Source organism: Pocillopora damicornis, chromosome 1 (assembly GCF_964200805.1).
Source record: "Pocillopora damicornis chromosome 1, jaPocDami1.2, whole genome shotgun sequence".
Classification (NCBI taxonomy): domain Eukaryota; kingdom Metazoa; phylum Cnidaria; class Anthozoa; order Scleractinia; family Pocilloporidae; genus Pocillopora; species Pocillopora damicornis.
This window is the reverse complement of record NC_142670.1, coordinates 26,758,718-26,773,696: the sequence shown is the minus strand read 5'-3', so window position 1 is coordinate 26,773,696 and position 14,979 is coordinate 26,758,718. Positions and strand designations below refer to the sequence as shown.

The 14,979-nt window shown below is 36.2% G+C and overlaps 1 protein-coding gene and 1 long non-coding RNA gene across 12 annotated transcripts in view; both read left to right on the top strand.

Moving 5' to 3' along the window:
- The window catches only part of LOC149053010 (uncharacterized), a 204,631-nt gene extending 190,060 nt beyond the window's left edge, over positions 1-14,571 (top strand). For 3 of the 11 annotated variants that reach the window (XR_016188781.1, XR_016188780.1, XM_089213505.1), the window contains 2 exons: positions 12,252-12,361; positions 14,377-14,571. Coding sequence is in view for 4 of the 11 variants with exons in the window: in XM_089213505.1 (XP_089069631.1) it covers positions 12,252-12,361; positions 14,377-14,569 (303 nt within the window). In the remaining 7 variants the exon portion in view is untranslated. Of the gene's footprint in view, positions 1-8,887; positions 9,267-9,847; positions 10,051-10,262; positions 11,352-12,251; positions 12,362-13,003; positions 13,302-14,376 lie in introns of those variants that run through there. The other 8 variants (XR_016188778.1, XR_016188777.1, XM_089213508.1 and 5 more) reach the window with 8 other exon arrangements.
- Positions 3,612-6,458, top strand: LOC149053011 (uncharacterized). The gene is made up of 2 exons (XR_016188898.1): positions 3,612-4,672; positions 5,256-6,458. It is a non-coding gene; the product is annotated as an uncharacterized LOC149053011 (long non-coding RNA).
- Positions 14,572-14,979: the final 408 nt, after the last annotated feature.

The following is a 14,979-nucleotide window of genomic DNA, read 5'->3' as shown; positions in this document are numbered from 1 at the left end:
GATATTCCTAGGCTCCCTTTTTCACTGGCATCAATGTCAGCATTTGAGAAATGTGCAGCTCCCCCTCTCCTAACCCAAAATTAAACCCAACTTGTAACCCGAACTTATCAGTTGCCTTAAGGGAGAAGGAGTAGGTGTGCAATGACTTAGATGCGGACATCTATCCCTGCAATGCATGACCTGCTGCACTCATAATGTCAAAGTAGACTTCTTGCTTCTTCATAGGCATTTCAAATCCAACTTAAGAACTTTTTTTTCGTTTACCCTTTAGGTGTATCCAAGCAGTACGTGTAATTATTGCACAAATGTTACATGAAGTCTCCAATGCATTTTAATCACTATAATATAAATTTTCCTCAATAACCATGTTGTTGCAAACTTTATTCTTTGAAGCATAAATATCATAATGACATCTGTTGGGGGTAACTTTATATGCAGAAACTTCAACAGTTCCCAAGTGGCTTTTCCCATTTGCACAAGCTGTTTGTACAAAATCAGCAGTTTCTTCATTTGCTGCAGTCTGGCGTCCTAAGTCTTTCACCTTTTCAAGAGGTACTGCAGGAGGCCCGGAATTGACCTGTACTGTGCCTGACCTTCCTGATGTCAGTGTCCAAATTCCTCAGAGTTGTGTTCCTGTTTATCAAGATTTCTGTGTGACAATCAAGGTGCATGGAACTATAAAATTATATACATGCATGAGTCCTGCAACGTTTTCATTTTCCAGTTTTGAAAGTCATAGGATTAGCGTGAGGGGATTGTCAAAAGCAAGGAGATAAAGCAAAGGTGTTGCAATAGTATAACCTGTACCTTCAGTTACTTGCCACACACTCCATGAACTTGGTGGTAATATTCATGGAAAGAGAGATATTAATTAACAACTTTAATCTAAAATAGAGGACAGTTGGGCTTGTGCTTGCATGTGTGTGATGATACATGTGGTAAAGTTCTAATCAGCAGTTTTGGTAACTTCGAATTATTTGTGGTACTACTGTCCCCATGTGTACTCATGGACCCGGGGCATTCCCTTTTTAAAACTAGGTTTTGGAAAACTCATTCTAAGCAACAAACAGACTTTTGCTTCGATATAAATGTCAAATTGAAATCATTCCTGTCAGGTAAATTGGTTTGTATTGGTTTGCAATTAATGCAATTAGTGGATGAAGCTATGCATGATATCATGATGAATTAGCAAAACCAAGGTCTGAGTTATCTACGTAAGCCGAAGACAACACAGACATAAGATTTGGTGAGTTATGACATCATGCAAAAACCAAATTAAATTATTGTTTTATTATACATCTTTTAAACAAATTACGAAAGAAGACATCTCTTTAAATTTGCAAAAGTTTAAGAATACTTCACAGACAGTCAGGGCTTGGAAACTAGGCAGAGGTTGAACTCGACATGATAACTGCAATATCTGCGGTAGATATTGGTTTATATGTGAACTTCACTCTTTACTGTATATTGATTGAGTGCTCTTGACCAATCAGACTTTTTATAATAAGTCCAGTGTATGCATTTTTTCATAATAATGCTTATATTACTACATAAAACTTTGAAAGGACATTTACATTGTGTACTTTAATTTTTAGATAATTTCAAAATTTCATCCTGAAATTCACTTTCCACAATATAAAGCAAATTATCTTTATGCTGCGAATGGTTTAACATGCCCAAAAACTTGTTTTGCTTTTAAATCCAGGTACAAGAATTCTCAAGCAGTGAGCTAAAAGGAGAGGGAGGACTTGTCGGTCCAGTTCTTTACATTTCAGGCTCTCAAAATGTTAGTCTCATCGCGCCTGTAACAATAAGGATTCCTCTCACCTTCCGTAAAGGAAAACAAGAGTTGGCAGAGTTACGTCCCGGTGAACTGAGAATATTACAATGTGAAGCACATGACTGGAAAGACATTACAGATAAATTAGATGAACCGCCACGTCTTGTAGATGGGAAAGTGCAATTTAAAGTTAGGCATTTCTCTGGGTAAGTACTTCTCGTCGGCTTTATTTGAAAAATAATACGCATGACGTAGAGGAAATTCAAACGTATTTTAGTGTACAGTCATACATACATGGATTTCTTTTAGTTAACTATAGATTCAATAATTGAAATGACCACTCGAGTACGTATATACTCAAGATTACCGTGCAATGGCTGATAATCGTTTCCATTGGATTGCTTGAGCTGTGTTTGATTTTTCCTTTTCTTTTTCGATAGATTCCGTCCAATCAAGTTGATGAGATCACTTTTGCAATCTACTTCGGGCTTCACTGAGTTTGTAGGAAAACTTTGCTATAGGTCTAGGCCTCAGCATGCCCGATTTTTTACGTGCTTGTGTGAGACCGGTGTTCGTGGACATTTTAAACTCAAACTTTTTTGCTATCCTCAAAGACTGTATTATGATGTAATACGGAAAATATCGGAATGTGTCGTACCCTACAAAGACGAAGGCTGCTCTTCTAAACCAGTTTGTGGAGAGGAGAAAATTTTGGTGTCTCTTTCCGAGGCTATCATACCCCAGGGTACAGACCAGAAAAATGCCCTGCAGTTTGTGAGGTATAATATAATACAACTTATTTCTGGCCCATCAAGTACATATGATTTACTTGAATGCTTTTAGGTTACGTCATGTTGGTTTTACATAGAAATGATTTATTCCTTCCATTGTAAAATTGTACATTGTTCAACTGTCAGTGAACCATTTTTCGCCACGGATTTTCTAGGTTTCTTATCAATCAATAGGGCCATGGAGATATACATGTTGGTTTTTTTCGGCTTTATTGTCTTCAAATGCTCGTTTTTAAATATTCAGTAGGGCTCTCGTTAAATGTGCTTTCATTTTCGGTTGTAAGAAAAGATTTCAAAACGTGTGCTTTTCTAAACGAAGACTCGGTTGGTGTACGTTACGTTTGCCTCATTTAAATTCATTTCATTTTTAACAGATTCCACGAGAATAAAGTTTATTACACAGGTGGTGAAGTTTGCTTAGGAAATGAGAGTGTTCCAGGAGTGAAGTTTTGCGACCAAAATCAGCAACTTTTGTGCAACATTATCATGGTATTAGCGTCTCAAGTAGGTGACATCTTACGGTTTGTGGATTTGCTAATTAAATGCACTTTTAGCCCGGAGCTAATATAGTACTGATGCCAACCTTACTACAGTAGATGACAATTAATTAAAAGGATTAGCAATTTTTTAACCACAGGCAGCCCAAGCTCCAGTTGTGAGATGATCATCTTGCGAAATAAGAGTCATGGCGAAAATTTTAGTTTGTGTTGGAATAACTACGACCGCTCTTAGGAAGTAAAATTACAGTCAAATTCTCAATAAAAATATCTCACCTTACTTCCAAAGTGCATTACCTGTGGTCAGACCGCTTACTAAGATGAAAAGAAGCCATTTTAGCAAGTTCTCCATTTTTAGGTTTCTTTCTCCTAGGAGTAGTAAAGCTAGTTTCCGAGTAAGATAATGAGGTCATTTAAGGCGGCACGAAACTTATTAAGGTCTAATCACTAGAAACAAAACACTGAGGAACGTTGAATAGGTAGAGAAATGTCCTTCCCACAGAAAACAGTACATGAACATGCAGGACCTTGCAAATTTTTTATTTTGATTTTGTGATTACTTTACTTTTCAGTTGCTTTAAAGTCCCTTTCTATGCCTCTGCCTTTTTTCTTAATTATTTTTCCTTTTTCTTATTAATTTGTAAATTTCTTTATTTCCTCATTTCTATTCACCTCATACGCACCCGTAATATTGCAAATTTTCCTCCTCCATTTAGGTTTCTATTCCTGTCACCTCTGACTTTGAAGAAGGAAGTGGTAAGTTGTTGTTTTTGTTGTAGGTTTTGTTGTTGTTCGAATAAATACAATTTACTGGACTAGTCATCTTGTTCTAAAATATGTTGTTCGAATAAATACAATTACTTAAGCCGACCAGTCATCTTGTTCTAAAATATGTAAATTTAGAAATGCAGGCTCTATGGGTTTTTAAAATGTAGCTTTTAGTGACAAAGCACGTGTTCTTAACGGAAACTCATAATAACCTGCCTTACTTCATGCGTTAATAAATCGGGCCGTGCCCCCCCTCATGCTCAACAGAGATGGCTTATTGTCTCTGTTATGTATCAGTAAACTCAATGCAGACCACGGTGCGTACGTCCCTCCTTGCAGGGAATTTGATGCTGAAAACGAATAAAGCACAAAACGGCTTGGGGAAGACTCAAAGAAGTGTAATTCTCTAGAAATTATTCCGTTGGCTGTATGGTTAAAATGATGGAGTAACTCTGACAGTGATGAATCGTTTGCACTCGCTATTGCTTTGCAAATGAAATCTTGAATCGAATATTTTTCCATATAACGGCCCCCTTCGTCAAATTTGTCGATGCTCATTGTTACTTATAAGAGAAATCGACAAAACTTACCACTTTAATTTGTGAACGCTGGGTCATACCCGAATGATCACAATCCAGGATTAGCACATCAACGTTTCCGAACCATCAGTGCCATAAAATTGCATTAGTTCTCAAGCCAGCCATCTCATTAACCCCATTATTCTGCAGGTATTTCCTCCCAAAGTGTGAAACATTCAATTGTAAAGCGCCCAAATTCAGAATCATCGTCATGCAGCCCTGTTGCAGCTCCTAGGAAGAGGATACGCCAATCTGCAGGTAGTACCGAGATTAAAAATGTCGCGATGGACTTTCCTTTTTAATTGTATTTTATTCAAGTTTGTATGTTGTTGTTACGCGTTTATGCATGGTAAAATTTGTTTATGCAGAAAGACTGGCATTATATTTCTTAGACATTCTCTTTACCCACTTATATAAGAGAATAAAAAATAATGAATTAAAAGTGGGCTCTATCATTAATCCAACACCCGTGTATCTTGAACTACATTAACCTATTCCAGCATTAACGGCTGGAGACTATAGCTAAGAGACGTTAATGACCTCCATTTTCAAGATGCTTGTCGGGCCATACGCGAAATAAGAGGTCAGAAATAGATAATGAGTCTGGAAAACTTCCTTAGCGTTTTTATTTTTTTTTTTTTATGTATGGGTTGGGAAAATGGTTTCCCTGCCGCTGCAAATGTATCCTCGCCCAAGCTTGACAATCTCAAGGGCTGACGATTCGGTATTGAATAATACCAAAAAAAGAGAAGTCGCCTTTCGCCACAACTGTTCGCTATTCGCCAAAGCCTTGAAGCACCCCTTTTCTAATTTGTTATTCTCCCTCTGTTGTTATCCTCAGGTATATATTTGGTTAAAGATGGGGAACCGTCAAATGAGGAGTTGGAATATCTGTCTCGGGAACTTTCAGGAAAATGGAAGACATTAGGAGGACGCCTGGGATTCAGCCCAGCCGCAATAGCCAACTATGATGGAGACAACCCGAAGTTGGCAGATAAAGCTTTTAACATGTTAATAGATTGGAAACAAGGACAAGGCAGCAAAGCCACTTACACAGTTTTGAACGATGCCTTGTGTCACAAATTGGTAAATTGTAAACTTCTAGCAGAACAGTTTTGTTGCGATAAGACTGAAGGCAATGCCTCTCCATAGTCTTATCATAGAAAAGACTGATCATTTCTGTATTATGTCAAATATATTTGTGAGTACTCCAAAGAGCGTCTGTGTCGAGCTTTCACGCCTAGTAAGTCGTTCGTTTTCCTTTCGATTCAAGATAGGAAAAAATAACTCTAACTGAAAAAAAGATATTTACTCCTATTTTTACACCCAAGAACCGCTAGCTAAAGAATACTAAGGTCGAAATTCACTCAGACGTCCAGAACGACAGAGTTGAATAACGTCTGCGCATGCGCTACGCTTTGGCGCGGAAAACGAATTTTGAGTCGTTTGCACGTTCGATTTTCTATGCTATAGATTCTAGGCGTTTTTTCCTTGCTGTTTTTATTTTCTTTACAGAATAACTTCCAGAATAACTTCCAAAAACTTTGTACACCCCCTAGATATTTTCAAAATTTAAATTTCTTCTTAAAAACTCTGGAAATAGGAAAATGCCTTCAACGACAACAAAGTGCCTTGGTTTTAAATGCCAGCCCTATTTTTCGCCGCAAATTTCGCTGAATTTTAACCTCGAGCGCTTGAGCCCGTGTTATTGACCGTATAACTAATGTATCATTTTGTTATTTAGCTCTGTCGTCCAGAGCATGTGAAGCACATTACTACCCTCAAGCATCTTATTTCATACTTCACAGCTTGACATTAGAATGTATTTTCTCCTTATTATTCTCTATGCATTTCCTAAGGAACAGACATAGAGAATTGGTTTAACAGTTAAGAGCTTCTTAAGTTAGTGATCAGTTACTATATTCTCGTGTTCTTAATTTTTGATTTAGGTTGACACCGTAAGGAAAAATTAGATGCTAGACACTATTTGAGTTGAATTAATCGTTTGTGGTTAGCTTGAATTAACAGCGTAATTTTGTATAGAGTGAGATTCCCCTTGTCTCAGTGTGGTGGATAAGTATAAAACGTGTAACGGCCTTAGATTATAAAATTTGTAGATGCTGAGCTACCTTTTTGTTCTTAAAAAGTTTGAAAGTTCAGCAAAAATCAAATACAAAATGTCTCTTTCTCAGGCTCAACTCCCATGATTCTTTGTGGTTTATAGAGGTTTCGCCCCATTGAAAGTTCAACAACAAGTTCACCCCTGCTTCGACGAGTGGTCCTTGTCAAATATAATATAGATTTATATAGCCAACCCTAAAAGCGGAGTTCCAGTGAGTTTATTTTCCAGCCCTTCAACTTCTAAAAATTCCTATGCAGAGTTAACGAGATGTGGAACGGAAGGAAGATATTCTCATAACTTGCAAAGTGATCAACATATCAACATGCGTGCTAGTCAGCGGTATTTTCAAGCAGCTAAAGACTTTCGTTGACGTTCCTTATTGTTTTAACGGATTGTCAAGAATATAGAATGTTTTCTTCCCTAGATGTCTGTATCGGTAGGAATGATATTTTATTGCCCGTGTTTGTTAATTTTGGTTTAGACAGAATGAAACGACGTTAAACGACTTCGAGTTAAGATCTAGATATCACCGGTCCATTAAAGGGTTTACACGCGGAATCAGCAGTCACTGAAACAATGTGCCAGAATCGTTTTTAGCATCTCTTATACCTTCTCCTGATGTCGCCATTTATGACTGTTTACTTCAAAGGTTTTTCTCTAAACTGTCAAACTCCTCTGATAAGCGTAGAAAACTAGAAAGAAAAGTCACATTTCAACTCGAGTCGATGTTCAAATTCTCTTCTTTCAACTGCTCTGGCTGGAAAGACCGATGCTGTAATTGCATATCAATGTACATGTCTTGAAACCAACTATCTTCTATCCTGGCAACCCTAGCCACTGAAATTCTAAATTTGTCTACCATCTGGTACTTACGCTGCGAAAGTTAGATTTCAATGAAGACAGGCTAGAGCTAGAATATCTTTGTGCATAACAGAAACTAATCCAAAGATCAATCAAGTTTTATATTTAGTTTTAAAGTTGAGTCGATGTTGTTATTGACCCATGAAAGAGATTCTGATATGGTAGCCTCTATGAAATTCTGTCCTGGAAACTGGAGTTGTAGCAACATCACGGTTACCATGAAAAACAACAATACATTTTATTGATCTGAAAAAGTATTTATTTGACCATCAACTAAGACTTTCACTGGTTCACTCTGACAAAATTTTAACATAAGAGGTTTTAAAAGGCTTGAGTATTCGTTAAAATTGGCCAACTTGATGCAACAACTCAGGATATACATTGAATGCACACTTTTTTAAACATTTTTTCATTAGTGCAGTTACCTGCTGGCAAAACATTATGATATATTTCAACCCAACCATTTTCTTATGAACACCATTATCAAATAATTATGCAGATACCCTGGCTAAATAGAAAAATGTGTAGTATATACAAAATGTTTTAAATGCCACATTTAAACTAAGCGAACTAAGTGATTATTTTGGAGCCTGAAAAATATCATTGTGTAAAGCCATACAGGTACTAGCAAACTCATTCTTATAAACTAGTACGAGGAAGGATACAATATTTTACTTCATAGATTTAATTCACAGGCTGTGCACAAAAATTTAATTGGGCTATTAGAACTAAAATCCCGAGGGAATGATAAAACGTAGCCGGGTTAACACTGAAGTCGCCTCTAGAGTTCAAGTCGTTGTTTTCAAATGTCGGTTTTTTTTTTTGCGAATACAACGTGTATGGTATAAAGACAATGGCTCCGAGAAGCCGAATTAAGTACAAAGATAATAGATTGAAAATGATTGAGATCGTTGCAAAGATGCTTGCAGCAAGGATGCGTTATTTCCAGAAATAGAAGAAAAGGTCGGAGTTTGCCCCAGATGGCCAATACTGAAACAGGCTTAAACATGGCTAGAAATCGAGGTCAGTCAGCGGCTAATGTCGCGGACGCAACACGAGCTGCGTTTCACCTTACTGCGTCTGCGCATCCCACTAAAATCAAACATCAAAAGATGTCGGAAATTACTTTTTACAAAGCCATTGCCATAGGTGTGATTTCTATCATTTTTCTGTGTCTTGATAAAATCATGCCACAATTTCAGCAAAGGGTAGGGTACGTCCACAGCTAAGATGATATATTGCTTGTCACTTTCAATCCCCAACTTCCATTTTAAAAATGAATCAAATGGAGGTGCATCAGACATTTTGCAGCGCTGATAACTTCTTTATTATTTTCTTTCCAAGATATTGCTTGAGAAGCTGTTAAAATCTTGTCCAAGTAAGAAGCTTACTATTTTGTTTTTCAAGTCAAATTATTTTCGCGCCAATGCTGCAATCTATGTCAATCTTTGAGCCTTCAGTAGCTGCCCTGTAGCGGTATTGTCCATAACAGGCTAGGCTACTATGTTTTTACAAAATGGCGATCGAAGAGTTCTTTGATGTGTTTTCAGATCTTATAATTTTAGTTTTTGAGTCAACGTCTCTACTGGGAACAAGACCCATAAGAAAAAAATCTTTTTGGACTTTTGGAAGTTGCTTGGCAGCGTGGATTCACACTTTTATGACTTCAAATAGCCTTCAATTAGAAGGTCGGCTTTCGAAGAGATCGAACAGACGTGGGCAATTGATAAAACAACCCTTATTGTGGCTGCAGGAGAAGCTTTAGCTGACCAACATAAGCCATTTTAAGACACTTAGGGCACCAAAAAGGTTTAAAGTTTCTTCGACTGGGGCAGATCGTAGCGAAATCGTAAGAGTTTGAGAACGGAGGTGAGTGATCTGGACACTCTTCTAATACATTTCAGACGAGGGCATTTTTAGTACACGCTTCCAGAAAATTACTGTGTCTGATTTTCAAAATTTTCCCAAAGAAAGCCTTATGCAGCCGCCATATTTAAACTCCGTAATTTGTCTTTTATGTGCATGCTTAGCCGCCATGATGTCTTCTATTTCTAGCCATGACAACAGATATCAACGTCGCGATATTGTGATGAGTCGTTCATATATTTAACAACCGGGCAAACGAAGTCAGGTTGAAAAGTTTTTTTGCCACACAAGCATTTCACGCCAAGTTTACTGCAATCGTGGCAATTATTCGATGGACCATGCCTTTAGAGAAGGTTTTCCATCTGCCAAAACCTTGTTTCAATTTTTTTTTCCGGTTTTGCTTCAGTACAGGCAGAATCCTGCTGTGAAGAGACTAAATTTGGCAACCAATTGACAGCTGACAAAACTTTAAAAAATAAACCATTCATAATTTTTTTCGTCCTTAAGTTTCCTACATTTTGGTTTTGGCAGAATTTTGTAAGCGTGTTTAAGAAGGCTCTAAGGTCTGTTTGTTTGATACGCAGCTGGCACGTATCACAAAGACAAGTGATTCCCAACTTCCGGTTGTAGCCCAATTCATTTCCGCTTTGTTCCAGGATACATTGTGCGCGGTTAAAGATGGCGGACAAAGGAAAATGGAAATTTACCCGAAGCAATTAGGTCGTAGGGAAAAGATCACAGAAGAATCTCAGGCTTAGCGAAGCCTCTTGCTGATTGCAAAATAGAGGTAAGATTTTAGTCGACTCATCGTGTTCACTACGCACAAGTATATGTACGTTTTGACAAAGTCAGCTTTAAGATTGTCCAAGACTGGGTTGTTCAAATGCCGGTACACGTGGCTGCTAGGGGTTGTAGCTAGGGATTGTTCCAATTTATGCTTACATTTCTTTTTCTGAGCATTGCTCGTATTAATCTTAATCGTGACAAATTACTCAACAGGAAAGTCATTTTGAACCTAGAATGAAAAAATGACATCGAAGGCACGTGAGGTTTGGTTTGTTTCTTTTTAACCCTTTAACTCCCAAAATCTGATTGTTAAATCTCCCCTCTCGCTGCTACACATTGTCTTGTAAATAAGTTGTAAGAATTTGTTGTTAAATCAGCATAACAACTTTCCCCTGATAAGTTTTAGGATTCTTGTTACCTGTTTGCTGGATAATGTGAGGATATTATCAGGAGAAGTTTCATGTTAATCACTTCTGGGAGTTAAATGGCTAATTAAGCTTACATAGTGCTAAGGATTTACTTATGTTTTTCTCCATGGAAAAATAGCAGTTACATGTAGTTGCTGCTTAAAATGAATTCTTCAGGACAAATTTATCTTCAGGTTTTTTTTTATTTATTGTTTTTCTTGTTTTGCTTTATTTTGTTTCAACTTACCCTTCAGCATAATGCAACTTGTGGTTAAATTAATTAAGTGCAGAATGGATTCTTTGGTTCACCACTGAAATGAAACATCCTCCCTGGATCTTGTAAAACATTTGTTAGTGTCTTTTGTTCTCCTTTATTTTGTTTTTTATATCTAAAGTAAATTATTATTTGTAATTTATTTTAGCAACTGCTTCAATTGTTCACCTTGCTTTGATTCTTCAGTTTTTTAAAATTTTCTTTGGAAGTATATTAAAGAGCGTGTTTCTTTTTGGACTGTTAAGAGTATGTTTGGCCATCATGAGCACCTCTGGGACTGTGATTCCCACAAACCACCAAATTTGTATCTTTTTTCTCTTTCATTTATCTTTTTTGAACCAATGATGCTGTTGTTTTGTTTAGCTTATCAACATTTGCCGAGCAAGTCTCCAACATCTTGCAGTTCCCTTCAGTCTATAATTTTCCCCATCACCTGCATACCTACTTCTTGATATATACCAATTATAAGATATTACCCAATAAATTTGTCCTGAAGAGCTGTCTAATTTTGGTTGCCTGCAATTCTGATTTTTTGGCTCAGTATATGATGGATGACAACCCAATTGGTAGCCTTTGACAACCCATGCCTTTGTTGGAGAAAAGAATGCTCATGCCTGTCAGGTTTATTTTATAAGTTATATTACAGCTTCCCTCTTTTATGTTTATTATCCTTCAAATATTTTTCAACACACACGAAAAATGTTTATGAACAGGCTACTGTTTATGGTGTGTCAGTGTTCTCTGAAATGATTTTGTGAACAAAAGACACATTTTCCTTCTATAGCAACACTCTTCATCTTGAATCAAATCTTATACACAGAGTTTTCCATGTAGTTGTAAGGTTTGAAAATTGGGGACTATCACTTGAGGTATATTCTTGCATATCCCCCAGTTTTAGCTAGGGGATATTCTGTCATGTGATGGGCTTAGACCAATTGCCCACAAGCAAATAATTGTATTTGTTGGATTATAATGGATTTATTGACCATCAATAATTTTTTGTAAAAGTAAGGTAGCTGATGTATTGTAAGTGTGATGTGTGGTTTTGTAATTAAGATTTTAAAACATGAAAAAAGAAGGAAAAAAAAACAGAGAGAAAGAGAGAAACTAACTTTGGCCACTGCTATATACAAGAAACTAAATTGATGTTTTTGTCTCTGATTGGTTGAATATAGTGCTAGTATTTTAGCCAATCACAGACCAAGGTCATGGAAAAGCTTAGAAATATTAGATTGTTTTTAGGCTCAATCAATGTTATAAATAGCACTGTGTAAGACAAGTAAAAAAAAGATTATTATAGTGTTCAAATCTGTCCCAAATTGTCTCCTCTTAGCCAACTACCTGAAATCTTGATCCTTTTACTTCTGAGATTTGAGAGTTGACTTTAACTCAACTGAAAACCTGATCTGACACAGTTTGTTTATAATATTTCTGAGAATATGCTTGAGATTGTTTTAATGCTCAACCAAAAATTTGTCAAGTTGTTTTAGATATTTTATTTCCTCAATGGTTTTTGTTTAGATTTTTTCAGGCCCTTCTTTATGGATGCTGTCAATGTTCCAAAAAGACAACATGAAACATGCCTGTGATAAGGAGTTTCAAGCTCTTAAAGCCTGTAAAAGACATAAGCAGTAAGTTTCCTGGTAGACTGACCAGGCTCTCTTTACTTTCTATGTTTAATTAGCTTTGATACCATGGTAGATTTCAAACCACAAACTCAAGTGTTATCATAACAAGATAGTCAAAGGGGGCCACAAAAGTGTCCTGTCAGGGATGGCAGAGACTTCATGTTGCTTGACAGTAGTATATCTTCAACTCGGTGACAGATGTATAGAATAATTCTTGTTATCAAAAGACAAAGCACAATTTAATTACAGGAATTGATTGACTTCTGTTCTGATTATCACCTAGCAACAACCAATTATATCTAATTTATTAGCATAAAACCCATAATAAATCAAGCATTCTTTTCCATGTGATAAAAGTAGCTCTTGCACATCTGTTGTACTGAGTGAATACTACAGCAAAAGTGAGCCAAGTGATTAAATACTTAGACAAACAAGTGTAGTTCAATAAAGCCAAGTGAACAGGGTTAAGTTCTCAGCAGAGAGAAGGGTTTTAGAAAAAGGAAGCCTTAGTTTTTCAATACAATACATTCTTTACCATATACCTGTCCAGAGTTTTTTTCAGTTCAAACTTTGTTAATGAACTTGAACATATTAGGTACATAAGGACTAGCTTCAAGGGAAACAGTGACTTTTCTTTTTTCCAAGACTCTCAAATGTTCCTTGAGCAGAAGGCAAAGGGGAAAATCAGGGTCAAATAAAAAACAAGTTTGATTTGAGAGGTATAACATCATGATATTAAAAAAATTTAAAAGTAATTTTGAGTACTTACATACTTAAACATGTTCTCTCAAACTCTAATATATACTCTCAAATTAGTCAGCTTTAATCAGAATTAATCATGTTCATACTTTTATCATGTGGTGGGTACTGTCTTACAGCGAGAGAGGAATGGGGTTTAACTTTTCATTGTCAAATTGTTGATGTCCTTTTTTGTTATTTTCTCCCCAACGGTCAACAGTCATTTGCAAAAATTAGGGACTTGAGATAAGAGACTACAGCAAGTCACTTAGTCATAGGACTGTAATATACTTTGTTTACTTAAATTCAAATACTACCTTCAAAATAATCTAATGATAACCACTATATACTGAAACAAAATGTTTCATTCTTGATTGGTCCATTGTGTATGAATTTGAAAATAACTTAATAAGTTTCTTATTAAGTTACAGGTTTTCCATACCACACACTGGCTTGAAATGAAAGCTTTTGAAAATAACTAAACAGCACTAAACTTTTCCATTGTTAAAGAAAAAAACATTACAATTTGATGTGTCTATCACCCTCTTCATTCTAATGAATTATCAAATCACACAATATAATTATCTACATCTCTAATTACAAAGAGCAGTATTTGTATGAGGTTTTGTTCAGAACATATCTGCATACATAAAAAAGCACAAAAAGGTCTTGCATTTCATAATTTATGGTTACTCATAATTTGTTGTGAAAGGTTTCCAAAAAGCACTCCCATAGCTTGTGCAATTACCAAAGCTTTCTAAACATCACTCATGCCTTTTAATTAAGAAATGTATTTGAGCTCATGGGATTTCCCTTACAAATACATGTGAGATTAAATTAGATTCATAGAGTTGAGCAATAGAAAAAAAAAAAATTCATCAGATTTGGAAGATGATGCTTATGTCACTGTTAATTATGCTGTTATACACATTTCCCATCTGCACCCTGTGCTCACATGTGCCAATTCCTGCAAGAACACACTGTCAGCCAAGGAAATTGTAGAAGCACAATGATATTATAGAATCCTCACATGCATTTGGTATTGTCTGTTTTAACCCAAAAAAAGCAAAGAGAAATTAGTTGCTTGTTACTATTTGGGGTTAAAGGTTCTGAGAAAGTTAATGTTTAAACAGTAGAAAACTTGGTGTGCCTGGCCTTTTTTTCCCCTATGGGACAAGATGTTAATAAAGTAGGGATTCTTATCAATGAATTTTTTATCATGTATTTTATTTTTTTATCTCTCTGAAGTTTCCCTCTTGTTTGATGTATTTTTGTTGCAGGCAAAGAAAATTGAATTGTGGAAAATTGAAAAGAGAGAACAGCCACACCTGTTGCAGCAAAGTTCTGAGACAAAAGACGCCACAGGGACCCACTCACTTTTTGTCTGGGATGAAAAATGTAGTAAGGAGACTTTTGGGCTTGTGGAAACTTAAAACGATTACTGCTAATATGAAATATATGAGAATTACTTAGCATACTGAGTATGTTGTGTCCTGTGTACATTTCATTTAAAAAGTGAGATTATATTTTAAAACTGAAATAGAAGCTAAAATGCTGGGCAGTTGAACTCATGAAGCACACAAAGATCAGTCATCAAAAAGAATACTGGGCTAGTGATCATAAAAAAGTAAAGTTTCAACCTAGTTTGATGGCTTGTTATTGAACCTGTGCATTCTAATCATGTCTGAAATCCGCAAGTTTTAATATTTCTGCCTCAGTGTCCACATCCTCTGTCCCTGAGATGTCAAAGTGGCAGTTGCACTGTGTGATGCTGATAAGGATTTGTTATATCCTATTGTAGCTCTTTTTTCCAAGCTTTTGGAAAGAGTATCTAATCAACTAAAAATAGCCATGGTTCATTTCACCTCAGTTGGTTTTTGTAA